Genomic DNA, 26,752 nt, shown 5'->3' with positions numbered 1-26,752 from the left:
CAAGCTGGAGTTTCAGGAGTTGCCCCCTCACCGGTTCTTCATTTCGGCGTTATCAGTAGTTCTGCCGGACAGGGAGGTGGTGTTAGCAGCAATTCAAAAACTGTGTCTACAGAGGGTCATTATTCCCGTTCCCTCGTCGCAGCGGGGGGAGGGGTTTTACTCGATCCTCTTTGTTGTGCCGAAACCGGACGGTTCGGTCAGACCAATTCTAAATCTAAAATCCCTCAATCCATACTTGAAAGTTTTCAAGTTCAAGATGGAATCCGTTTGAGCTGTGATCTCCAGCCTAGAAGGGGGGGATTTTATGGCATCAGTCGACATAAAGGATGCCTACTTACATGTCCCGATATATCCTCCGCATCAGGCTTTCCTCAGGTTTGCGATACAGGATGCTCATTACCAATTTCAGACGTTGCCGTTTGGGCTTTCCACGGCTCCGAGGATTTTCACCAAGGTCATGGCGGAAATGATGGTTCTTCTTCGCAGACAGGGGGTTTCAATTATCCCATACTTGGACGATCTCCTGATAAAGGCGAGGTCCAAGGAACGATTACTGAGAAGTGTGGAGTTGTCTCTATCGGTTCTGCGACAACACGGATGGGTTCTCAATTTGCTGAAATCCCAGTTGACTCTGACCACTCGGCTTACGTTTCTGGGCATGGTTCTGGACACGGAGTTAGAGAGGGTATTCCTTCCAGAAGAAAGGGCTCTGGTATTGCAGACGATGGTCAGAGAATTTCTGAAGCCGTCGAGTGTGTCAATACATCATTGTACTCGGGTTCTGGGGAAGATGGTTGCGGCGTACGAAGCCATTCCATACGGCAGATTTCATGCCCGCGTGTTTCAGTGGGACTTGCTGAGCAAATGGTCCGGGTCTCATCTACACATTCACCGGAAAATAAGTTTATCTCCCAGAGCCAGAATTTCTCTCCTGTGGTGGCTACAAGCTCATCACTTCCTGGGAGGGCGCCGATTCGGTATCCAGGAGTGGGTACTTCTGACAACAGATGCAAGTCTCCGGGGCTGGGGTGCAGTCACCCAAGGAAGAAATTACCAGGGAAAATGGTCGTTCCAGGAAGCTTGTCTCCACATAAATGTTCTAGAGTTAAGAGCCATTTACAACGGCCTGCTCCTAACAGGAAGTCTTCTTCAGGGTCGACCGGTCCTGGTACAGTCAGACAACATCACAGCGGTGGCCCATATAAACCGGCAAGGCGGAACAAGGAGCAGAGCGGCAATGGCGGAAGCCACAAAGATACTTCGCTGTGCGGAACAACACGTCAGTGCACTGTCAGCAGTTTTCCTACCGGGGGTGGACAACTGGGAAGCGGATTTTCTCAGCAGACACGACCTCCATCCGGGAGAGTGGGCTCTGCACCAAGAGGTTTTTGCAGAGGTGACAAGACGCTGGGGAATTCCGTTAAAAGACATGATGGCGTCTCGGCTCAATAAGAAGCTCCCGAGGTATTGTTCCAGAGCAAGGGACCCACAAGCCACAGCGGTGGACGCCCTGGTGTCTCCGTGGGTTTTCCAGTCGGTGTATGTGTTCCCTCCTCTTCCTCTCATTCCAAAGGTGCTGGGGATCATTAGTCGAGCAAAGGTTCAGGCGATTCTCGTCGTTCCAGACTGGCCAAGAAGGGCCTGGTATCCGGATCTTCAGGACTTACTGGTGGAAGATCCTTGGCCGCTTCCTCTAAGGGAGGATCTGTTGTTACAGGGTCCATGCGTATTTCCGGACTTACCGCGGCTACGTTTGACGGCATGGAGGTTGAGCGCCAGATCTTAGCTCGTAAGGGTATTCCCAGGGAGGTCATTCCAACTCTTATTAAGGCTCGGAAAGAGGTTACGGCGAAACACTATCACCGTATCTGGAGGAAGTATGTTTCCTGGTGTGAGGTTAAAAAGACTCCTGCGGAGGATTTTCACTTGGGTCGTTTTCTCCACTTTTTACAGGCGGATGTAGATGCTGGCCTGAAATTGGGTTCCATCAAAGTGCAAATTTCGGCTTTGTCTATTTTCTTTCAAAAAGAGTTAGCTGCCCTCCCAGAGGTTCAGACTTTTGTGAAGGGTGTAATGCATATCAATCCACCGTTTGTACTGCCTGTAGCGCCATGGGACCTTGATGTCGTTTTGCGGTTCCTCATGTCTTCCTGGTTGGAACCTTTGCGGAAGGTTGAGTTAAAGTTTCTCACTTGGAAGGTGGTTATGCTTTTGGCGCTGGCATCTGCCAGGCGAGTATCGGAATTGGCAGCTTTATCTCATAAGAGTCCGTACTTGATTTTTCATTCGGATAGGGCGGAATTGAGGACTCGTCAACAATTTCTGCCAAAGGTGGTTTCGGCGTTTCACATTAACCAACCTATTGTTGTTCCGGTGGCTACGGAAGAAGTGGCGATTCCAAAATCTCTGGATGTTGTAAGAGCGTTAAAAGTTTACGTTTCTAGGACAGCTGTTACTAGGAAAACTGAAGCGTTGTTTGTTTTGTATGCGGCCAACAAGGTTGGTCATCCCGCGTCAAAACAGACTATTGCACGCTGGAGTTGTAGTACGAACCAGCAAGCTCATTCTTCGGTGGGGTTGCCGGAGCCGAAGTCTGTTAAAGCCCATTCTACCAGGAAGGTGGGCTCCTCTTGGGCGGCTGCCCGAGGTGTTTCGGCACTACAGCTTTGCCGAGCGGCTACTTGGTCGGGTTCGAACATTTTTGCTAAATTCTATAAGTTCGATACCCTGGCCGATGAGGACCTGGCGTTTGCTCAGTCGGTGCTGCAGAGTCGTCCGCACTCTCCCGCCCGTTCTGGAGCTTTGGTATAATCCCCATGGTCCTTTTGGAGTCCCCAGCATCCTCTAGGACGTAAAAGAAAATAGGATTTTGGTACTCACCGTTAAATCCTTTTCTCCTAGTCCGTAGAGGATGCTGGGCGCCCGTCCCAGTGCGGACTATTTCTTGCATTATATATATTTTCTTACTGGTTAAGTTAGTTATACACGACTTGTGTATTGGGTTGTTGCAGCTGGTTGCTGGAGTTTTATGCATACTGTTAAAAACACACGTTGTTGTCCTCTGTATGGGGCGCTTTAAATAAACTGCAGCTGTTTCCTTTATCTGTAGCAGATCAGCCACACTGCCCAAATGTCAAACATGAGGAAAAAAATCAAATCAAGGAAAAACACAGCGCTGTTTCTAATGGGCCAAATCTCACAGGGATACAGTCCAGATTTCTTCACGTATATAAAGGACACTTTACCACATCAATGTAGATAAAAGATAATCCTTACTTTATTTCAATCATCCATTTAAAAGTCTTTTTATGCAGACACAGGGCAATCTCCGCAAGAGAGGCGGTACAAGCGTTGGGTTTTAGATATATTCAATGGAGCTCACCAGACCCTCAGGACGCAGTTGGTAATCGCGGTGCTATCTGTTGCAGGGTTTGCTCACCCGCAGTTGTTTTCTGTACACCGCTAGCCGTCCTTCGGTCACGGACCCTCCAGGCGCTGCAGCCGCCTCCACACTCCTCCGCTCTCCCCCGCTAGACGCTCCCTGCTACACGCTGTTAAAGACCAGGTTCACCTACGGCTGCCGACGCGTTTCTACCCTCTGCAGGTCTTTGTCGAGGCACAAACTGATGTTTGAAATAAAGTAAGGATTATCTTTGATCTAAATTGACGTGGTAAAGTGTCCTTTATATACGTGAAGAAATCTGGACTGTATCCCTGTGAGATTTGGCCCATTAGAAACAGCGCTGTGTTTTTCCTTGATTTGATTTTTTTCCTCATTTATGCATACTTTTATCTAGTTCGGTGTTATTTCGGTTGTACGGTATGTTTATGGTCTGGGCTGGTACTTTGGTAGCCCTTAGTTGAGACAAAAAATTTCCTTGTAATGTCAGTCTCTCCTGGACACAGTTCCTATAACTGAGGTCTGGAGGAGGGGCATAGGGGGAGGAGCCAGTTCACACCCAGTCTTAAGTCTTTTAGTGTGCCCAAGCTCCTGCGGATCCCGTCTATACCCCATGGTCCTTTTGGAGTCCCCAGCATCATCTACGGACTAGGAGGAAAGGATTTAACGGTGAGTACCAAAATCCTATTATACGGTACACCATACCAGACATATACTAGATGTTATATTGATGTTATGTTGTTTGTTGACTTCGGTACTGTCAATGATGATCACAAATAAAGGTGAGCATGTAAAAAAAGGACTGTATCATAGTGTTTTAAATCATAAATGCACTCAAGGACACCACCTGTGACACTGCATGCACGGATCCTTATCAAAGAGAGAAAAGGTAGTTTCCTTTTTCCGAGAAGAGATGGATGCAACACCCCATATTCCTGAGTGAGCCCCTTTTAGATGTGTGCGTACTCAAGAAAACATCAATTCATATAATGCTTTGAGGGTTGCTGGCAAAAAATATTCAGGATCTCCAACGATGCACACGTGTAAGAAAAGATAAAATATATCAAATGCATTACCCTTTTACATGTAATTTTTTTAATGCACATAGATTTATATACAATTCTTAAAAACCCAAAGAATAAATTAAAATAGACAGCTTTGGGCATATAGGGGTAGGACCACCTATCAGAGAGAAGGCATACCGATAGCATGTAGGTAACAGTTCTGTGAAGATCTCTGGAAGACTGCTCAGATCACTGTTTATTAAAGAGGTGGAACTCCAGTCTCCGCCTTGGTTGGAATGCCCCATATTCACGGACTCGTTTCAACCCCTCTTTTGAGTCTGTCCTGTTTGTCAGTAAATATCAGGTGTCCAGTGTCAGTAACTCTCAGCTGTACTGTATGTTAGTTACAAGGAGTTGTGTTCAACACTACAAACTCACCCAACCCATTAAGTAAGTTAATAAAATTTTATTTTTAAATATGTTACTTATATTGAAACCTGTCATGTTCTCTCAACTTGTGCATTGTTTCAGTGGAAAAATCGCCATACCATAATAAAAAGTGTGCCACTTGTAAACATATAGGGGCACTGTTCTGCAATAACTTGCTGGGGTCGTCTAATAAAATGTATTGTCAGATAGTGTCCCACAGCAGAATATTTTGAGATCCCCTGTTCTAAACTAATTACCTGCGACCAGCAGGGGGCAAAGTTGTATTGAGTCTTAAATACTAATGTCCTCTAATGACTGAATGGTAGAGACATACTTTGGAATAGAAAATAAGATTTTACTTACCGGTAAATCTATTTCTCGTAGTCCGTAGAGGATGCTGGGGACTCCGTAAGGACCATGGGGAGAGACGGGCTCCACAGGAGACATGGGCACTTTAAGAAAGAATTTAGTTCCTGGTGTGCACTGGCTCCTCCCTTTCTGCCCCTCCTCCAGACCTCAGTTAGAGAACTGTGCCCAGAGGAGATGGACAGTACGAGGAAAGGATTTTTGTTAATCCAAGGGCAAGATTCATACCAGCCACACCAATCACACCGTATAACTTGTGATAACAATCCAGTAAACAGTATGACAATAACATAGCATCAGTTCACGCCCGATGCAACAATAACGTAACCCTTATTGAAGCAATAACTATATACAAGTATTGCAGAAGAAGTCCGCACTTGGGACGGGCGCCCAGCATCCTCTACGGACTACGAGAAATAGATTTACCGGTAAGTAAAATCTTATTTTCTCTAACGTCCTAGAGGATGCTGGGGACTCCGTAAGTACCATGGGGATTATACCAAAACTCCCAAACGGGCGGGAGAGTGCGGATGACTCTGCAGCACCGATTGAGCAAACGTGAGGTCCTCCTCAGCCAGGGTATCAAACTTATAGAATTTTGCAAAGGTATTTGTACCCGACCAAGTAGCAGCTCGACACAGCTGTAGTGCCGAGACCCCTCGGGCAGCCGCCCAAGAAGAGCCCACTTTCCTAGTGGAATGGGCCTTGATCGATTTAGGTAACGGCAATCCTGCCGTAGAATGCGCCTGCTGAATCGTGTTACAGATCCAGCGAGCAAGAGTCTGCTTTGAAGCAGGGCCGCCAAGCTTGTTGGCTGCATACAGAACAAACAGTGCTTCTGTTTTTCGGACTCTAGCCGTCCTGGATACATAAATTTTCAAAGCCCTGACCACATCAAGGGACTCGGAATCCTCTAAGTCCCGTGTAGCCACAGGCACCACAATAGGTTGGTTCATATGAAAGGATGAAACCACTTTTGGCAGGAACTGAGGACGTGTCCGCAATTCTGCTCTATCCATATGGAAAACCAGATAGGGGCTTTTATGTGATAAAGCCGCTAATTCCGACACTCGCCTAGCCGAAGCCAGGGCTAATAACATGACCACCTTCCAAGTGAGATATTTCAATTCCACCGTTTTCAGTGGTTCAAACCAGTGTGACTTTAGGAAGCCCAAGACCACATTAAGGTCCCAAGGCGCCACCGGAGGCACAAACGGAGGCTGAATATGCAGTACTCCCTTAACAAAAGTCTGAACTTCTGGGAGAGAAGCCAATTTTTTTTGAAAGAAAATGGATAGGGCCGAAATCTGGACCTTAATGGAGCCTAATTTAAGGCCCAAATCCACTCCAGTTTGTAGGAAGTGAAGGAAACGGCCCAGATGGAATTCTTCCGTAGGAGCATTCCTGGCCTCACACCAAGAAACATATCTTCGCCATATACCATGATAATGTTTTGCTGTTACTTCCTTCCTAGCCTTTATCAGCGTAGGGATAACCTCTACCGGAATACCTTTTTCCGCTAGGATCCGGCGTTCAACCGCCATGCCGTCAAACGCAGCCGCGGTAAGTCTTGGAACAGACAGGGAACCTGTTGCAACAGGTCCTGCCTTAGAGGAAGAGGCCACGGATCTTCCGTGAGCATTTCCTGTAGATCTGGATATCAGGTCCGTCGTGGCCAATCTGGAACAACGAGGATTGTTCTCACTCCTTTTCTTCTTACTATTCTCAACACCTTTGGTATGAGAGGAAGAGGAGGAAATACATAGACGGACCGGAACACCCACTGTGTCATGAGGGCGTCTACCGCTACTGCCTGAGGGTCTCTTGACCTGGCGCAATACCTCTGCAGCTTTTTGTTGAGGCGGGACGCCATCATGTCTATCTGTGGCAGTTCCCACCGACTCACAATCTGTGCGAAGACTTCTGGATGAAGTCCCCACTCTCCCGGGTGTAGGTCGTGTCTGCTGAGGAAGTCTGCTTCCCAGTTGTCCACTCCCGGAATGAACACTGCTGACAGTGCACTTACATGATTCTCCGCCCAGCGAAGAATCCTGGTGGCTTCCGCCATTGCCGCTCTGCTCCTTGTGCCGCCTTGGCGGTTTACATGAGCCACTGCGGTGATGTCTGACTGGATCAGAACTGGTTGGTCGCGAAGTAAGGCCTCCGCTTGACGTAGGGCGTTGTATATGGCCCTTAGTTCCAGGATGTTGATGTGCAGACAAGTCTCTTGACTTGACCAAAGACCATGGAAATTTCTTCCCTGTGTGACTGCTCCCCAACCGCGGAGGCTTGCGTCCGTGGTCACCAGGATCCAATCCTGAATGCCGAATCTGCGGCCCTCGAGAAGGTGAGCACTCTGCAGCCACCACAGGAGTGACACCCTGGCCCTGGGGGACAGGGTGATCAACCGATGCATCTGTAGATGTGATCCGGACCACTTGTCCAACAGATCCCATTGGAAAGTCCTCGCATGGAACCTGCCAAAGGGAATGGCCTCGTATGAGACCACCATCTTTCCCAGGACTCGAGTGCAATGATGCACGGACACCTGTCTTGTTTTCAAAAGGTTCCTGACCAGAGTCATAAGTTCCTGGGCTTTTTCTATCGGAAGATAAACCCTTTTCTGGGTCGTGTCCAGAATCATGCCCAAGAAGGGCAGACGATTCGTAGGAACCAACTGCGACTTTGGGATATTGAGAAACCAGCCGTGTTGTTGTAACACTTTCAGTGAAAGAGATACGATGTTCAGCAACTGCTCTCTTGATCTCGCTTTTATGAGGAGATCGTCCAAGTACGGGATAATTGTGACACCCTGCTTGCGCAGGAGCACCATAATTACCGCCATTACCTTGGTGAAAATCCTCGGAGCCGTTGAGAGACCAAACGGCAACGTCTGAAATTGGTAATGACAGTCCTGTACCGCAAATCTTAGGTACGCCTGATGAGGTGGATAAATGGGGACATGAAGGTATGCATCCTGTATGTCCAGTGACACCATAAAATACCCCCCTTCCAGGCTGGCGATGACCGCTCTTAGCGATTCCATCTTGAACTTGAACCTCTTCAAGTATAGGTTCAGAGATTTTAAATTCAATATGGGTCTTACCGAACCGTCCGGTTTCGGAACCACAAACATGGTCGAATAATACCCCCTTCCCTGTTGAAGGAGGGGAACCTCGACCACCACCTGCTGAAGATACAATTTTTGTATTGCATTTAACACTATCTCCCTCTCTAGGGGGGAAGACGGTAGGGCCGATTTGAAAAACCGGTGAGTAGGCACCTCTTCGAATTCCAGCTTGTAACCCTGAGACACAATTTCTATTGCCCAGGGATCCACCTGGGAGTGAACCCACATGTGGCTGAAATTCCGAAGACGAGCCCCCACTGGCCCCGACTCCACCAGTGGAGCCCCAGCGTCATGCGGTGGATTTTGCAGAGGCCGGGGATGACTTCTGTTCCTGGGAACTAGCTGTATTGTACAGCTTTTTTCCTCTGCCCCTCCCTCTGGCAAGAAAGGACGCACCTCGGACTTTCTTGTTTCTTTGTGAACGAAAGGACTGCATTTGATAATGCGGTGCTCTCTTAGGCTGTGAGGGAACATAAGGCAAAAAATTTGACTTTCCAGCCGTAGCTGTGGAGACCAGGTCCGATAGACCTTCACCAAACAATTCCTCACCCCTGTAAGGTAAAACCTCCATATGCCGTTTTGAGTCGGCATCACCTGTCCATTGCCGAGTCCACAGGACCCTTCTGGCAGAAATCAAGTTTATTCTAGAACCCAGCAGACTAATGTCTCTTTGAGCATCTCTCATATAAAGGACAGCGTCTTTAATATGCCCCAGGGTCAATAAAACAGTATCCCTATCTAGGGTATCAAACTCCTCTGATAAGGTATCAGTCCATGCCGCTACTGCATTACAGACCCAGGCCGACGCGATTGCCGGTCTGAGCAAGGTACCTGAATGTGTATAAATGGACTTCAGGGTACCCTCCTGTTTGCGATCAGCAGCATCCTTGAGGGTAGCTGTATCCTGGGACGGCAGGGCTACCTTTTTGGATAAGCGAGTTAAAGCTTTGTCCACCCTAGGGGAGGATTCCCATCGTAACTTGTCCGTTGGCGGGAAAGGATACGCCATAAGAATCCGTTTGGAAATCTGCAGTTTTTTATCTGGAGATTCCCAAGCTTTTTCATATAACTCATTCAGTTCGTGTGAGGGGGGAAAAGTTACCTCAGGTTTCTTTCCCTTATACATATAAACCCTTGTGTCAGGGACAGGGGTTTCCTCTGTGATGTGCAAAACCTCCTTAATTGCTATAATCATATATCGTAGTGATTTAGCCAACTTTGGCTGTAACTTTGCATCATCGTAATCGACACTGGAGTCAGAATCCATGTCGGTATCTGTGTCAACAATTTGGGATAGTGGGCACTTATGAGACCCCGACGGTCCCTGCGACATAGGATCAGGCACGGGTTGAGACCCTGACTGTCCCAATGCATCAGCCTTGTCTAATCTTTTATGCAAAGAATTAACATTATCATTTAAAACCTTCCACATATCTATCCAATCAGGTGTCGGCGCCGTCGGCGGAGACACCACATTCATTTGCTCCCGCTCCTCTCCCACATAGCCTTCCACATCAGACATGTCGACACAAGCGTACCGACACACCACACACACAGGGAATGTCCTTTCTGAAGACAATTCCCCCACGAGGCCCTTTGGAGAGACAGAGAGAGAGTGAGAGAGAGTATGCCAGCACACACCCCAGCGCTATATAACCCAGGAATAACACAGTAACTTAATGTTAACCGAGTAGCTGCTGTTAATATACTTTTTTGCGCCTAATTATGTGCCCCCCCTCTCTTTTCAACCCTCTTCTACCGTGTATCAGCATGGGAGAGCATGGGGAGCTTCCTCTCAGCGTGCTGTGGAGAAAAAATGGCGCTGGTGAGTGCTGAGGGAGAAGCCCCGCCCCCTCGGCGGCGGGCTTCTGTCCCACTTAAATTTTATTTCTTTGGCGGGGGCTCCTACATATATACAGTGCCCAGCTGTATATATGTGTTTATTTGCCAGAATGAGGTCCCAAATGCTGCCCAGGGCGCCCCCCCCTGCGCCCTGCACCCTAACAGTGACCGGAGTATGTGTAGGTGTGTGGAGCAATGGCGCACAGCTGCAGTGCTGTGCGTTACCACCAGTGAAGATCACGAAGTCTTCTGCCGCCTGTGAAGTCTTCTTGCTTCTCATACTCACCCGGCTTCAGTCTTCCGGCTCTGCGAGGGGGACGGCGGCGCGGCTCTGGGACGGACGGCGAGGGTGAGATCCTGCGTACCGATCCCTCTGGAGCTAATGGTGTCCAATAGCCTAAGAAGCAGGACCTTGCTTCAGAGAGTAGGGCTGCTTCTCTCCCCTCAGTCCCACGATGCAGGGAGTCTGTTGCCAGCAGAGCTCCCTGAAAATAAAAAACCTAACAAAAAACTTTCTATCAGCAAACTCAAGAGAGCTCACTGAAAAGCACCCAGCTCCTCTGGGCACAGAATCAAACTGAGGTCTGGAGGAGGGGCAGAGAGGGAGGAGCCAGTGCACACCAGGAACTAAATTCTTTCTTAAAGTGCCCATGTCTCCTGCGGAGCCCGTCTCTCCGCATGGTCCTTACGGAGTCCCCAGCATCCTCTAGGACGTTAGAGAAATATAATTTAGAATATCCAAAGAAAAACAACCCAAAACCAAATTCCATTTCTCTGACGTCCTAGTGGATGCTGGGAACTCCGTAAGGACCATGGGGAATAGCGGCTCCGCAGGAGACTGGGCACAAAAGTAAAGCTTTAGGACTACCTGGTGTGCACTGGCTCCTCCCCCTATGACCCTCCTCCAAGCCTCAGTTAGATTTTTGTGCCCGAACGAGAAGGGTGCACACTAGGGGCTCTCCTGAGCTGCTTAGTGAAAAGTTTAGTTTTCACTAAGGTTTTTTATTTTCAGTGAGACCTGCTGGCAACAGGCTCACTGCATCGAGGGACTAAGGGGAGAAAAAGCGAACTCACCTGCGTGCAGAGTGGATTGGGCTTCTTAGGCTACTGGACACCATTAGCTCCAGAGGGATCGAACACAGGCCCAGCCATGGAGTCCGGTCCCAGAGCCGCGCCGCCGGCCCCCTTACAGAGCCAGAAGCAGCAATAAAAACACCTTGGCTGGCGAAAATACATCACATATAGCCCCCAGGGCTATATGGATGAATTTTAACCCGTGCCAGATTACACTGAAAAACGGGAGAAAAGGCCGCCGAGAAGGGGGCGGAGCCTATCTCCTCAGCACACTGGCGCCATTTTCCCTCACAGCTCCGTTGGAGGGAAGCTCCCTGGCTCTCCCCTGCAGTCACTACACTACAGAAAGGGTTAAAAAAGAGAGGGGGGCACTAATTAGGCGCAGTATAAACAATACAGCAGCTATAAGGGGAAAAACACTTATATAAGGTTATCCCTGTATATATATAGCGCTCTGGTGTGTGCTGGCAAACTCTCCCTCTGTCTCCCCAAAGGGCTAGTGGGGTCCTGTCCTCTATCAGAGCATTCCCTGTGTGTGTGCTGTGTGTCGGTACGTTTGTGTCAACAGGTATGAGGAGGAAAATGATGTGGAGGCGGAGCAAATTGCCTGTAATAGGGATGTCACCCCCTAGGGGTCGACACCTGAGTGGATGAACTGTTGGAAGGAATTACATGACAGTGTCAGCTCTTTACAAAAGACAGTGATTGACATGAGACAGCCGGCTACTCAGCTTGTGCCTGTCCAGACGTCTCATAGGCCGTCAGGGGCTCTAAAGCGCCCGTTACCTCAGATGGCAAATACAGACGCCGACACGGATACTGACTCCAGTGTCGACGGTGAAGAGACAAATATGACTTCCAGTAGGGCCACACGTTACATGATTGAGGCAATGATAAATGTTTTACACATTTCTGATAATACGAGTACCACCAATAGGGGTATTATGTTCGGTGAGGAAAAACTACCTGTAGTTTTCCTGAATCTGAGAAATAAAATGAGGTGTGTGATGAAGCGTGGGTTTCCCCCGATAAAAAAACTGATAATTTCTAAACAGTTATTGGCATTATATCCTTTCCCGCCAGAGGTTAGGGTGCGTTGGGAAACACCCCCTAGGGTGGATAAAGCGCTCACACGCTTGTTAAAACAGGGGCTCTACCCTCTCCTGAGATGGCCGCCCTTAAGGATCCTGCTGATAGAAAGCAGGAGGGTATCCTAAAATGTATTTACACAACATACTGGTGTTATACTGCGACCAGCAATCGCCTCAGCCTGGATGTGCAGTGCTGGGTTGGCGTGGTCGGATTCCCTGACTGAAAATATTGATGCCCTAGATAGGGACAGTATATTATTGCCTATAGAGCATTTAAAAGATGCATTTCTATATATGTGTGATGCACAGCGGGATATTTGCCGACTGGCATCAAGAGTAAGTGCGCTGTCCATTTCTGCCAGAAGAGGGTTATGGACACGACAGTGGTCAGGTGATGCGGATTCCAAATGGCATATGGAAGTATTGCCTTATAAAGGGGAGGAGTTATTTGGGGTCGGTCTTTCAGACCTGGTGGCCACGGCAACAGCTGGGAAATCCACGTTTTTACCCCAGGTCGCCTCTCAACATAAGAAGACGCCGTATTATCAGGCGCAGTCCTTTCGTTCCCATAAGGGCAAGTGGGCAAAAGGTTCCTCATTTCTGCCCTGTGACAGAGGGAGAGGAAAAAGGCTGCAGAAATCAGCCAGTTCCCAGGAACAGAAGCCCTCTCCCGCCTCTGCAAAGCCCTCAGCATGACGCTGGGGCTTTACAAGCAGACAGGGAGGCAGTTTTGGAAGCCATTCACAAGCTGTATTCCCAGCAGGTGATAATCAAGGTACCCCTCCTGCAACAGGGAAAGGGGTATTATTCCACACTGTTGTGGTACCGAAGCCGGACGGCTCGGTGAGACCGATTTTAAATCTAAAATCTTTGAACACTTACATACAGAGGTTCAAATTCAAGAGAAGGGGACTACATGGTGTCTCTGGACATCAAGGATGCTTACCTTCATGTCCCAATTTACCCTTCTCACCAAGGGTACCTCAGGTTTGTGGTACAGAACTGTCACTATCAGTTTCAGACGCTGCCGTTGGATGGTCCACGGCACCCCGGGTCTTTACCAAGGTAATGGCCGAAATGATGATACTCCTTCGAAGGAAGGGAGTTTTAGTTATCCCTTACTTGGACGATCTCCTGATAAGGGCAAGATCCAGGGAACAGTTGGAGGTCGGTGTAGCACTATCTCAGGTAGTGTTGCGACAGCACGGTTGGATTCTCAATATTCCAAAATCGCAGCTGGTTCCGACGACTCGTCTTCTGTTCCTAGGGATGATTCTGGACACAGTCCAGAAAAAGGTGTTTCTCCCGGAGGAGAAAGCCAGGGAGTTATCCGAGCTAGTCAGGAACCTCCTAAAACCGAGCCAAGTCTCAGTGCATCAATGCACAAGGGTTCTGGGAAAAAATGGTGGCTTCCTACGAAGCAAGCCCATTCGGCAGATTCCACGCAAGAACTTTCCAGTGGGACGTGCTGGACAAATGGTCGGGGTTGCATCTTCAGATGCATCAGCGGATAACCCGGTCACCAAGGACAAGGGTGTCCCTCCTGTGGTGGTTGCAGAGTGCTCATCTTCTAGAGGGCCGCAGATTCGGCATTCAGGACTGGGTCCTGGTGACCACGGATGCCAGCCTGCGAGGCTGGGGAGCAGTCACACAGGGAAGAAATTTCCAGGGCTTGTGGTCAAGCCTGGAGACATCACTTTCACATAAATATCCTGGTGCTAAGAGCCATTTACAATGCTCTAAGCTTAGCAAGACCTCTGCTTCAAGGTCAGCCGGGTTGATCCAGTCGGACAACATCACGGCAGTCACCCACGTAAACAGACAGGGTGGCACAAGAAGCAGTCAATGGCAGAAGCTGCAAGGATTCCTTCCGGGAGTGGACAACTGGGAAGCAGACTTCCTCAGCAGACACGACCTCCACCCGGGAGAATGGGAACTTCACCAAGAAGTCTTCCACATGATTATAAACCGTTGGGAAAAACCAAAGGTGGACATGATGGCGTCCCGCCTCAACAAAAAACTCGACAGGTATTGCGCCAGGTCAAGGGACCCTCAGGCAATAGCTGTAGACGCTCTGGTAACACCGTGGGTGTACCAGTCAGTGTATGTGTTCCCTCCTCTGCCTCTCATACCCAAGGTACTGAGAATTATAAGATGGAGAGGAGTAAGCACTATATTCGTGGCTCCGGATTGGCCAAGAAGGACTTGGTACCCGGAACTTCAAGAGAGGCTCACGGAGGATCCGTGGCCTCTACCTCTAAGAAGGGACCTGCTCCAGCAAGGACCCTGTCTGTTCCAAGACTTACCGCGGCTGCGTTTGACGGCATGGCGGTTGAACGCCGGATCCTGAAGGAAAAAGGCATTCCGGATGAAGTCATCCCTATCCTGATCAAAGCCAGGAAGGATGTAACCGCAAAACATTATCACCGCATTTGGCGAAAATATGTTGCGTGGTGCGAGGCCAGTAAGGCCCGACGGAGGAATTTCAACTGGGTCGATTCCTACATTTCCTGCAAACAGGAGTGTCTATGGGCCTGAAATTGGGGTCCATTAAGGTTAAAATTTCGGCCCTGTCAATTTTCTTCCAGAAAGAACTAGCTTCAGTCCCTGAAGTGCAGACGTTTGTAAAAGGGGTACTGCATATACAGCCTCCTTTTGTGCCTCCAGTGGCACCTTGGGATCTCAATGTAGTTTTTGGGTTCCAAAAGTCACATTGGTTTGAACCACTTAAAGATGTTGGCCCTGGCCTGGGCCAGGCGCATGTCAGAATTGGCGGCTTTATTCTGTAAAAGCCCTTATCTGATTTTCCATACGGACAGGGCGGAATTGAGGACTCGTCCTCTGTTTCTCCCTAAGGTGGTTTCAGCGTTTCACCTGAACCAACCTATTGTGGTGCCTGCGGCTACTAGGGACTTGGAGGACTCCAAGTTGCTAGACGTTGTCAGGGCCCTGAAAATATATGTTTCCAGGACGGCTGGAGTCAGAAAATCTGACTCGCTGTTTATCCTGTATGCACCCAACAAGCTGGGTGCTCCTGCTTCTAAGCAGACTATTGCTCGTTGGATTTGTAGTACAATTCAGCTTGCACATTCTGTGGAAGGCCTGCCACAGCCAAAATCTGTAAAAGCCCATTCCACACGGAAAGTGGGCTCATCTTGGGCGGCTGCCCGAGGGGTCTCGGCTTTACAACTTTGCCGAGCAGCTACTTGGTCAGGGGCAAACACGTTTGCTAAATTCTACAAATTTGATACCCTGGCTGAGGAGGACCTGGAGTTCTCTCATTCGGTGCTGCAGAGTCATCCGCACTCTCCCGCCCGTTTGGGAGCTTTGGTATAATCCCCATGGTCCTTATGGAGTTCCCAGCATCCACTAGGACGTCAGAGAAAATAAGAATTTACTTACCGATAATTCTATTTCTCGTAGTCCGTAGTGGATGCTGGGCGCCCATCCCAAGTGCGGATTGTCTGCAATACTTGTACATAGTTATTGTTAACTAAATCGGGTTATTGTTGCAGTGAGCCATCTTTTCTAGAGGCTCCTCTGTTATCATACTGTTAACTGGGTTTAGATCACAAGTTATACGGTGTGATTGGTGTGGCTGGTATGAGTCTTACCTGGGATTCAAAATCCTTCCTTATTGTGTACGCTCGTCCGGGCACAGTATCCTAACTGAGGCTTGGAGGAGGGTCATAGGGGGAGGAGCCAGTGCACACCAGGTAGTCCTAAAGCTTTACTTTTGTGCCCAGTCTCCTGCGGAGCCGCTATTCCCCATGGTCCTTACGGAGTTCCCAGCATCCACTACGGACTACGAGAAATAGAATTATCGGTAAGTAAATTCTTATTATTACTAGCATACTACTTGGTTGAGGTGGCTTTATGTGGTTATGTGAAAGGTATACTTATATTTCTCTAGCATCCATAAGGGATATTGGGGAAACTAGTACAATGGGTTATAGACTGGGTCCAAAGGAGCCAGTGCACTTAAAATTTCTTCAACTGGGTGTGCTGGCTCCTCCCCTCTATGCCCCCTCCCACAGGCAGTTTAGAAAAAAAGTGCCCTCAGGAGAGGATGCATATCTCTGAGCTCCAGAGTGTTTTCTTCAAATTCATTTTAAACTTTTATTATTTTCGGTAGGCTGTCTGGGCAACAACATAACTGCGCCGTGGGAGTTAGGGGGGAAGGGGGTAGGACCACCGTCCTGAGGGGTTGTTTTTCAGCGGGGCACTGCACCTTGGCTGTCACAGCCGCAGCACGCCGCACACCCCTGACGCTGCCTGAAGGTGACATCGGGACTACAAACCGGGGTTCAAAGTGCGGCTGACCACGGGCGCGGTGTACGGGACCCTCCTGGGGGGGGGTCCCGCTAAGATCCCCGGTGTAGAACTGGCACAAAAGGCTTGTCTAGCACTTGTTGTGATGTTTTAAGCTATGAAGGAGACTTTGCCAGTATAAATATTCATTATAGCTCCGGTGCCATTAGAGGGGGCGGGGCTAACTCAGAGCGGGACCTGAGGCGTTTTGGCACCTTCCTCTGCTTACAGCAGCCATCTACAGCACATACACTTCCTGCCTCACAAAACATGCTGGAAAACTGGTACAGGGTGTAGCAAAGGGGGAGAGATGCTTGTGTACACTATCCTGATCCTCTGTAGGACTTAAATTGATAGTGTTTTCTGTGTTTAGAAAGCTGACAGCCTCACTGGGGCTGTGCAGTTCAGGGTGTGCTGGTGTCCTCTCTCACATACAGTAGGGCAGGCTTGCATTATAACTGTCTGTTGTATGTGCTTGCATGTAACTGTGCTTACTGTGAAATATGGGTGTAAACATAAGCTATGCAGTGTATGTCACACCAGATTCTCTCCATTATCTAATGATTCTGTTTCCTGTGATCAATGCAGTCAATCTTCACAAATCAGAGAAGGTGCTGGGGAAGAGGGTCCAGAGCCCCACTGGTTAGGGTCTCTGAAGACTATCATGTCAGATATGTCTTCCCAGCTCACTGCTAATGTGCAGAAGACTCAGCTACTACAACAGGCTGTTGCAGATTTAGCTGCTAGGGCAGATGCACAGCCCCCCCTCCTCTCTCATGCAGGTCCACAGAAGCATGGTTTACCTGCTCTGCTATCAGATTCGGATGATGATATTCAGGATGATTGGGGTGACCTGGATCCCATTAGTGGGGATCCCGATTCTACTCAGGGTATTGAACCCCTCATTTTGGCTATAAGGGATGTGTTAAAGCTCCCTCTAAAGGACGCTGCATCACAGCAGACTTTTTTTTTTGTACAAAACAAGCCCAATGTCACTTTCCCTGATTCTGCAGAGTTAGATGACTTATTCAAATAGGCCTGGAAAAATCCAGACAAAAAATTCCAAGTGTCCAAAAAAATTTTGCGCACTGTCCCATTTGCTCCTGAATGTAGAAAGTTTTGGGAGGAACCCCCTGGGGTGGATGTCTCAGTCTCTCGCCTGTCTAAGAAGGCGGTGCTGCCTGCCCCGGGCTCCTTTATCTTTCGATCCCCAGGATCCTTCATAGTTGAGAATACTCTAAAATCTATATATACTGCAGCCGGCCTTTCACAAAGACCGGCCATTTCGGGTTGCTGGATGACCCATGCTATTCATTCTTGGGCCACGCAAATTCAGGGGGGTCTCTCGGGGATATGCCCTTAGTTACTATGGTAACCCTCCTGAAGCACATTCAGGACACTACCCGTGTCCTCTGTGATTCCCTCAGGGAGATGGGGAACATTAATGCTCGGACATCTGCCATGGTGGTGTCAGCACGCAGGGCCTTGTTGCGTCAGTGGATTGCGGGCGCAGAATCCAAACGTAATGTAGAATCCCTCCCCTTTTCTGGGGAATGGCTTTTTGGGGTTGAACTGGATGCATGGATTTCTAAAGTTACTGCTGGGAAATCCATGTTTCTTCCCTCTGGGGCCCCGCCGGCGAGATGCTCCTATCCGGGGCCGTCTGTCCAGTCCTTTTGGTCTCGCACATTTCAATCGAAGGCCAGAGGTACCTCTGGTGCCTCTAGCCGCATTGGAGGCAAGTCCAGAAGACCTGCAAGTACCAATTCTCAGGAACAGTCCACCAGTTCTGCTTCCACTAAGGCAGGCATTCCCAACCACGTTCCTCAAGGCACACTAACAGTGCAGGTTTTTGTGATATCTAGGCTTCAGCACAGGTGACTTAATTAGTAGCTCAGTTATTTTGATTTAACCATCTGTGCTGCAGCCTGGATATCACTAAAACCTGCACTGTTGGTGTGCCTTGAGGACCGTGGTTGGGAATGCCTGCACTAAGGCCTCATCATGACGGTGCCCACCCACCCCGAGGGGATCTCGAGGTGGGAGCCCAGCCGCGTCTGGGAGACCTCCTGCCAGGATGCCTGGGTCAGGGAGCTCATTTCTCAAGGCTACAACAGGCTATCCGAAAGTTGGTCCAGTCCCACGTCATTGTTCCAGTACCACTACCGCAACGCGGCAAGGGGTTTTACGCAAACCTGTTTGTGGTGCCTAAGCCGGACGGTTCGGTCAGACCCATTCTGAATCTGAAATCATTGAATCCTAATTTGAGGGTGTTCAAGTTCAAAATAGAATCCCTGCGAGCAGTGATTGTGGGCCTGGAAGAACAGGAATTTATGGTCTCTTTGGATATCAAGGACGCCTATCTCCATATTCCAATTTGGCCTCCTCATCAGGCGTACCTGCGGTTTGCCCTGCTGGACGATCACTTCCAATTCCAGGCACTGCTTCGGCCTGTCAACAGCCCCGAGGGTATTCACGAAGGTTATGGCGGAGATTATGCTTCAACTTCGGGTCCAGGGGATCAATGTGGTCCCTTATCTGGACGATCTTCTGATAAAGGCAAGATCCAGGGAGCTTTTGTTGCTCCAAAATCGACCGCACCATCCGTCTACTGTCCGACCATGGGTGGATCCTCAACTTACAGAAGTCCCACCTGGAGCCAACTCAGAGGCTCCTGTTCCTGGAGATATTGCTGGATACTGTGGCCCAGAAGGTGTTTCTACCAGTGGACAAGGCAAAAACACTTCACGAGATGGTCCGTATGGTGCTCCGACCTACTCGAGTGTCCGTACATCTCTGCATAATATTGTTGGGAAAGATGGTTGCCTCATACGAGGCAATTTAGTATGGGAGGTTCCATGCCAGAACGTTTCAGTTGGATTTCCTGAGCAAGTGGTCCGGATCGCATCTCCAGATGCACCGGATGATTCGGCTGTCACCTCAGGCCAGGATTTCCCTCCCGTGGTGGCTAGAGTCCTCCAATCTCCTGGAATGCAGGAGTTTCGGCATTCAATATTGGACCCTCCTCACGACGGATGCGAGTATGAGATGATGGGGAGCTGTCACCCAAGGGGCGCAGTTCTAGGGCAGGTGGTCAGCACATGAAAGCCTCCTTCCAATCAACATTCTGGAACTTCGAGCAATCTACAATGCTCTACTTCAGGCCTCTCCTCTGCCAGTTACAGTCAGACAACGCTGTGGCATGTATCAATCGACAAGGCGGGACAAAAAGCTGACACCTCTCGCATGCAGGCTCTAAGATACGCCTCTGGGCGGAAAGAAATGCAAGAGCCATGTCGGCAATCTTCATTCCGGGTGTAGACAACTGGGAGGCGGACTTCCTGAGTCGTCACGATCTCCCCCCGGGGGAGTGGGGGTTCCACCAACTGGTGTTCCAGCAGATCATTGACCGGTGGGGTTGCCCACAAATAGACATGATGTCTTCTCTTCTCAACAAGAAACTCCTCTGGTATTGCTCGCGGACCAGGGACCCTCAGGTGAGGGCAGTGGGCGCACTTGTGCCGCCTTGGCCGTACCGGCTGGTCTACCTGTTTTCTCCGATCCCATTGCTCCCAAGAGTGCTAAAGCAAATCAGGAATCAAGGTGCCAGGCAATTCTAATTGCCTCGGAGGGCGTGGTACGCGGATCTTCTGGACATGTCCTTCCAAGACCCTTGGCCTCTACCACTCAGAAGAGATCTTCTTCAACAAGGACTGTTCGTCTACTCGGACTTGCGGCGACTTCGTTAGACGGCATGGAGGTTGAATGGAACATCCTAGCTCACAAGGGCCTTTCCAAGAAGGCTGTTGCAACCATGGTTCAGGCCAGGAAACCTGTGACGTCAAAACACTATCATCATATCTGGAGGAGATATGTCTCTTGGTGCGAGGAACGCACTTATCCGCCTGCAGAGTTTCACTTGGGACGTTTCCTGCAGGCTGGTGTGGATAAGGGCTTACGTCTGGGTTCCATTAAGGTCCACATTTCAGCTCTCTCCATTTTCTTTCAGAAGAAATTGGCAGTGTTGCCAAAAGTTCAGACCTTCTTGCAAGGGGTACTCCACATACAGCCTCCCTTTGTGCCGCCTGCGGCACCCTGGGATTTGGATGTAGTGTTGAAATTTCTACAGTCCTCCTGGTTTGAACCTCTGATGACGGTAGAAGACAAGTACCTCACGTGGAAGATGGTGATGTTACTGGCCTTGGCTTCTGATCGTCGTGTTTCAGAATTGGAAGCCTTGTCCTGTAAAAGTCCGTACTTGGTCTTTTACGAGGACAGAGCGGAGCTCCGGACTAGACTGTAGTTCCTGCCAAAGGTTGTCTCCGCGTTTCATCTGAATCAACCTATTGTGGTTCCATCCAGTTATGACGCTTCCGCTCCTTTGGATGCTGTGCGTGCCTTGAAGGTTTATGTCAAGCGTACAACTCTGGTCAGAAAGACGGATTCCTTGTTCGTGCTCTATGATCTCTATGATGCGCAGAAGAAGGGTTGCCCTGCTTCCAAGCAGTCCATTGCTCATTGGATTAGGCTTACTATCAAACAGGCCTATGTGTCAGCAGCCTTACCTGTTCCTAAGTCTCTAAAGGCCCACTCTACTAGATCAGTGGGCTCTTCCTGGGCGGCTGCCCGTGTAATCTCGGCCTTGCAACTCTGCTGAGCTGCTACCTGGTCGGGGAAGAACACTTTTGTGAAGTTCTACAAATTTGATATCCTGGCCAAAGAGGATACCCAGTTTGGGCAGGCGGTGCTGCAGCAGTCTCCGAACGTTCCCTCCCGTTCTGGAAGCTTTGGGACGTCCCCATTGTACTAGTTTCCCCAATATCCCTTATGGATGCTAGAGAAAATAGGATTTTAATACCTACCGGTGAATCCTTTTCTCATAGTCCATAAGGGGTATTGGGCGCCCGCCCCAGTGCGTGGACTTTTATGCAGGTTCTTGTTCTATAGTTACCTGTTCAGCTGTTGCTGGTCGTCTGTTAGTGGTGTGTAAATCTCACCACCTTTTCTATTATCATGTTCCTTTTCTCATATATGTCCTTCTCCTTTGGGCATGTTTTTACCTATAACTGCCTGTGGGAGCACTAACTTTAGGATAAATGTAACGGATAGTGGGGGCACTGGTTATTTTAAAACTGTAACGGGGAGGGGGTACAGACTATAGGATAAATGTAACTGGGGGGTAGAGGTGGCATTGGAAATAGGGGTTTTGAACCACAGGCCTCAAGGTTTTAAGAATAGCCATACTTGAGCACAGGTGACTTACTAAGTATCTCAGTTATTTGATTTAACCATCTATGTTCAAGCATAGATATCACTAAAACCTGGACTGTTAGTCTTAAGGGACAAGGTTGGGAAACACTAGGTTCTAGAATTAATACGTAGTATATCGTAATTTAAAGGTTGTCACTCTTGCCATTACATTCAGTGTTCCGGACAAAGTACCCTTTATTCCATGGGTCTTCCACTTGCCGCCCCCCACTGCAGTGGAACGACACATACCTGCATGCCCTGCCACAGTTTTGCGATTAAGGCATGTCAAAACTGAGGCAGGGCATGTTGGGATGTGTAGTTCCACAGCAGCTGGAGGGCCATAGGTTGAAGACCCATGCTTTACTCATATCTTTTTCTTATGTGTATGCCCTGGGCAGAGCCACTGTAATTTATGTTTTTCTCTGTGTAGGTGCTGGACTAAGTGGAAGGCAGGTGCACAGGACACAGGCTGTATTCAACCACACAGAAGACTATGTTTTGCTCCCTGATGAAAGGACAATTAGCCTGTGCTGCTGGGATTCCCGAACAGCAGAACGCCGAAACCTCCTCTCCCTGGGACACAATAATATTGTTCGTTGTATTGTCCACTCTCCCACCAACCCTGGTTTCATGACCTGCAGTGATGATTTCAGGGCCCGGTTCTGGTATCGCAGATCAACTACAGACTGATTTCTGGCTGCTCAGACTCCAACTTCATCAAATCGTGGACTCTAGCCTCTAATGCTAGACCTATTAATGTGGCCAAACACGAAAGCCACAAATGAGGAACAAATGATTAAACTGCCACTTTTGTTACCTATTATTAGGAGATGTACATCGAGTGGGTGAGGATCTAGTTAGCCAGTCTCGGGGATGGTTATACAGTAGGCGCATACAGAATAGTGACATCTCCAGCACACACTGGTATTATCCCAGCCTCTGAAAGAGATCTGTATAGTGCTGGGGAAGATCTTTATTTTCTTCTTTCACTATAACCAAACAATAAAACAGAATCCAACCTGTCTACTGCTTACCGTCACACAGTCCTATAGCTCCCCATTTCTGCATTTTAGAAAATCTAATTCACACCATCTATCAGCTTATAAGTTTTCATTATTTAATACCACACTCAGTTGGAGATGTGCACTGATGCAAAAATGTAATGACCATTCATTTATTTTGTATCCTAAAAGCCTTTTTTAATAATTTCCAAATAAAGGACTATTTCTTTTTTAAAGTGAATTTCCAATTTTATTTTTAATCCAAGTGCAAAAGATCATTTTATGTACTTGTTATACGTAATGTAGTGCTGCTTTTTTTTTTTTGTGTGTAGCTTTAGAGAGTGAAAAGTAGTTGGGATGGCTACAAGTAATGAGTACTGGCTGCCTGTCAGGTCTGCTCTAGTAATAGGGATAGAGTGCTGTGTAAGATAATCGGATGTGTTCAGTACAGCACTTGGAAGTGGTGTATTTTGCCCATATGGTAGTATGGAAGCAGAAAAGTGTTCAAGATTTGCAGTTTATCTCATTAGCTGTGGAATGTAAATTTAGGAAAATTGTAGTTTAATTTGTTTATGCTCCAAATGCCATTCTTGGTAAATCTAATTTTGTTATATTTTTAAGCAGTACATTTGTCTTTCGTCAATTTGAATTATGAATTAAAAAACATTTAGGATTTAAGTGTATGTTTTCTATGTCTATATCATACTAACTAAGAATCCCCATGTATAACTTCGATATTGAACAGCAACTGTCTGAGCCTTGAGAGTAAAGGTGCCCCAAACAAGTTCTGCAGATGATTTCCACACAAAAAAAAAGCGCTGATGTATGGGCTCCCCTAGTTGTGATTCGAAACCAAAAATTCTCAGAATTGCCAAATCATGTTTAAAATCATGTTTGTTTTTTTTGCTAATGTATTGGCGAGGATCGCTCGACAGACCGATCCTCCCTCCCAAGTGATCTAGACTATGGGCAGTGCTTTGCAGAGGAAAGAAAAGAGTGAGGTTTTCAATGGGGGATTTCTCAACCCCCATTAGTTAAAATTTCCATTATTAAAATTTCCATTGGGGCATTCTCAACATTTCATGGAGAAACATGGCAAGAATCCATCAGGCTTAAAATTCACTGCCATCCAAAAAGTAATCATTGGAGAGGAGGTGATATTACAACAGAACTGAAAAAAGCAGAAACCAGGTGGATATATGAACTCAGAACCCTCAGACCAAGGGGACTGAATATAGATAACGAACTAAACGTATTCCTATAGACCAGGGCTGGCCAAACCGGTCCTCGAGATCTACCAACAGTTCATGTTTTCCACTCCTCCTGGAGATCTGTAGAATTGTCAGTTAGGAATGAATGCAGCACATCTTAATTAGTAATGACTACACCTGAGCACCAGCTAGGTGGTCTGGAAATTGTGAACTGTTGGTAGATCTCGAGGACTGGTTTGGCCAGCTCTGCTATAGACTGATAGAAAAAACAGACAACACCAACTTAGTAAATATAAAATAGGAGGAATAATAAGTCTATCTTTTATAATATACTCACTTTACATCTATTCTATCTATGTATAAATTCTATATACATTTTATATAAACCGCCCCCCCCTATATTTAACTTACACCAATGCTGAACATGTGCTTGCCACTTTTTTATTGAAGTTCCTGTGTTGGACTTCCGTTTTAAACAATAACGTTTTTGTAAAGACTATCTATAAATATGGAACCAGGACCAGTGAGGAGTAACCTTGACAAAGTGTACGTAGTGCACGAAACGCGTTGCCATGCCATCTGGAAGTACTGCTACAGAGTGCTCCCGAACTTCCGGTTAGACGGAGAGGCATCGGCAATCGGAAACAGCGCACGGGAGATAGTTTGTTACACAGACCTAAGGACTTGAGGTAGGATGGGGACAGTTAGCTCCCCCAGCTGGGTCCATTACCATCACGTCTGGAAAAGACATGCTCACAAAAGAGCTGTAAACATACGCTTAACCTGCATGTTTGAAAAACGCTAACATTTCTTTTCTCTTTCAGCATTGGTTATACATACACATTAGTTACACACATATCACATAAAAGAATTCCATAAATTAAATTGTTATATTTGTGCTACGGGGTACACTGGACTCCACAAGGAATTACATCGGGTGTAGAGTAGGATCTTGATCCGAGGCACCAACAGGATCAAAGCTTTTGACTGTTCCCAAGATGCACAGCGCCGCCTCCTCTATAACCCCGCCTCCATGCCAGTGAGCTCAGTTTGTAAGTTGGTGCCTTGCAGTATGCAGGCACTTGACAGGAAGCTGCCATAAGCAGCCTTTTCAGAGCTTCGTTTTACAGACTGAACAGAGAAAATGTAAAGAAGACTTCCAGGGCTGCTGCAGGCAAAGTCTCATAGACTTTCCTGCGTGCAGCTCCATCACCCCCACCGGCGCTGTATACTCCCGCGCCACGGTTGCCGGGTCACTGCATCGGAGGCGCCTGCTTCTTCCATCCTAAAGTGAGTCTCACACACGTCGCCGTCTTCTGGATCGCGGGGCCGCAACCAAGGGGGAGGTAAGGGGCTTCTGTGCATCACTGTACCGTGATCCAGCGTGGCCGTAAGAGGCGGGCCACGCGCGCGCTGGCATGGACACGGATTACTGGGCTGATGCTCCACTAACCACCAGGGTTATATTATGGGCACAGGTCAAGGGGGATGTTGTACAAAAGTTCCCCCCGCTTTATGTTTACTACCCGCACACCCGGTGGGGATGCCAGCAGGTCGGACCTGAGGCCCCAGGGCGCCATTTCAGCAATGTTCCCGCCCTGGAGCTGCTTCCCTCTCCCTCATTCCCGATCAGCAGCCATTACAGATAGAGCCTTGCTGTTTCCTTGGATTGCTGGGGAAAATCCTCCTCTGTGGAACCACCTGACTGCCAGTGCTGTGCTTCCTACAGGACACTTGAGTATTCTACCTGTCACTGGGACTGTATTAGTTAAGAAAGAGTGCATACTTTCAGGGTTGTGTGGTACAAACACCCTGTGATATACATCCAGTGCTTACTGTGTTTGTTATATCTATAGTTATCACATATAGCTATACTGAGTATTACTTTGTATTGCTTGTCCAGTGCCGTTTATGGTACATAATTTCTGCATGGTACGCTTGTGACTCTATATGTGTGTGTGCATGTAGCTGCTGCGTGGTTGCCTTATTGCAGGGTATTTCACTCAGCGTGCTATTCCTATATTGCTATACCTGAGGGGGCCAAGTGTTTCAGGTTTTTCTCTGCAAATAATATAGGATTGTTTCACAAGATATACTGACGGGGTATTTTTACTTGTGATTTATAGTCACCATATATTCTATATCTATTGAACTCCCGGTCTGTGCCTTCTTAGGCTCCTTCTCTGAGAGTTCTCATTAGGTATAGTGCTGCTAGTTTTTGTACCGGGTTGCCCATTACTGTGCACATAGTTATGTCTGCTACACGTGGCAACGACGTTGGGGCCTCTCCCACACTGCGTGGTTGTGAGGCCACGGACGTAATGGAGGATAATTTAGCAGCTGAGAGTTCAGGTTCAGGGGGTTCATTACCCCCCATTGGGTCGGTAGCACTTGGGGCATCACAAGACCCACCTTGGGCTACATTTTCCACATTGTTAAACACGCTTGTGACTAAATTGACGCCCCCTGTGGGACCACCTGTGCCACTGCCACAGTTTATGGTCCCCGCTGTGAACCCCCCATGGGCAGATCAGCTTTCCACTCAGTTACAGCATTTGAACCGATCCATGTCTAAATCTAAGGGTCACTCTCGCCCGCATAAGACTAAATCGTCTTCTAAAAGGGCTATTACCTCCTCCCAAC

The 26,752-nt window shown here is 48.2% G+C and overlaps 1 protein-coding gene across 1 annotated transcript in view; it reads left to right on the top strand.

Annotated features, from left to right (window-relative positions):
• The window catches only part of CSTF1 (cleavage stimulation factor subunit 1), a 67,486-nt gene extending 44,352 nt beyond the window's left edge, over positions 1 to 23,134 (top strand). The window contains exon 6 of the mRNA XM_063959025.1: positions 22,328 to 23,134. Within this exon, the coding sequence (XP_063815095.1) occupies positions 22,328 to 22,587 (260 nt within the window). The 3' untranslated portion in view covers positions 22,588 to 23,134. The remainder of the gene's footprint in view (positions 1 to 22,327) is intronic.
• The last annotated feature ends 3,618 nt before the right edge of the window (positions 23,135 to 26,752 follow it).

Source organism: Pseudophryne corroboree, chromosome 3 (genome assembly GCF_028390025.1).
Source record: "Pseudophryne corroboree isolate aPseCor3 chromosome 3, aPseCor3.hap2, whole genome shotgun sequence".
NCBI lineage: Eukaryota > Metazoa > Chordata > Amphibia > Anura > Myobatrachidae > Pseudophryne > Pseudophryne corroboree.
The sequence above is the reverse complement of the archived record's forward strand: the minus strand, read 5'-3'. Positions and strand labels throughout refer to the sequence as shown.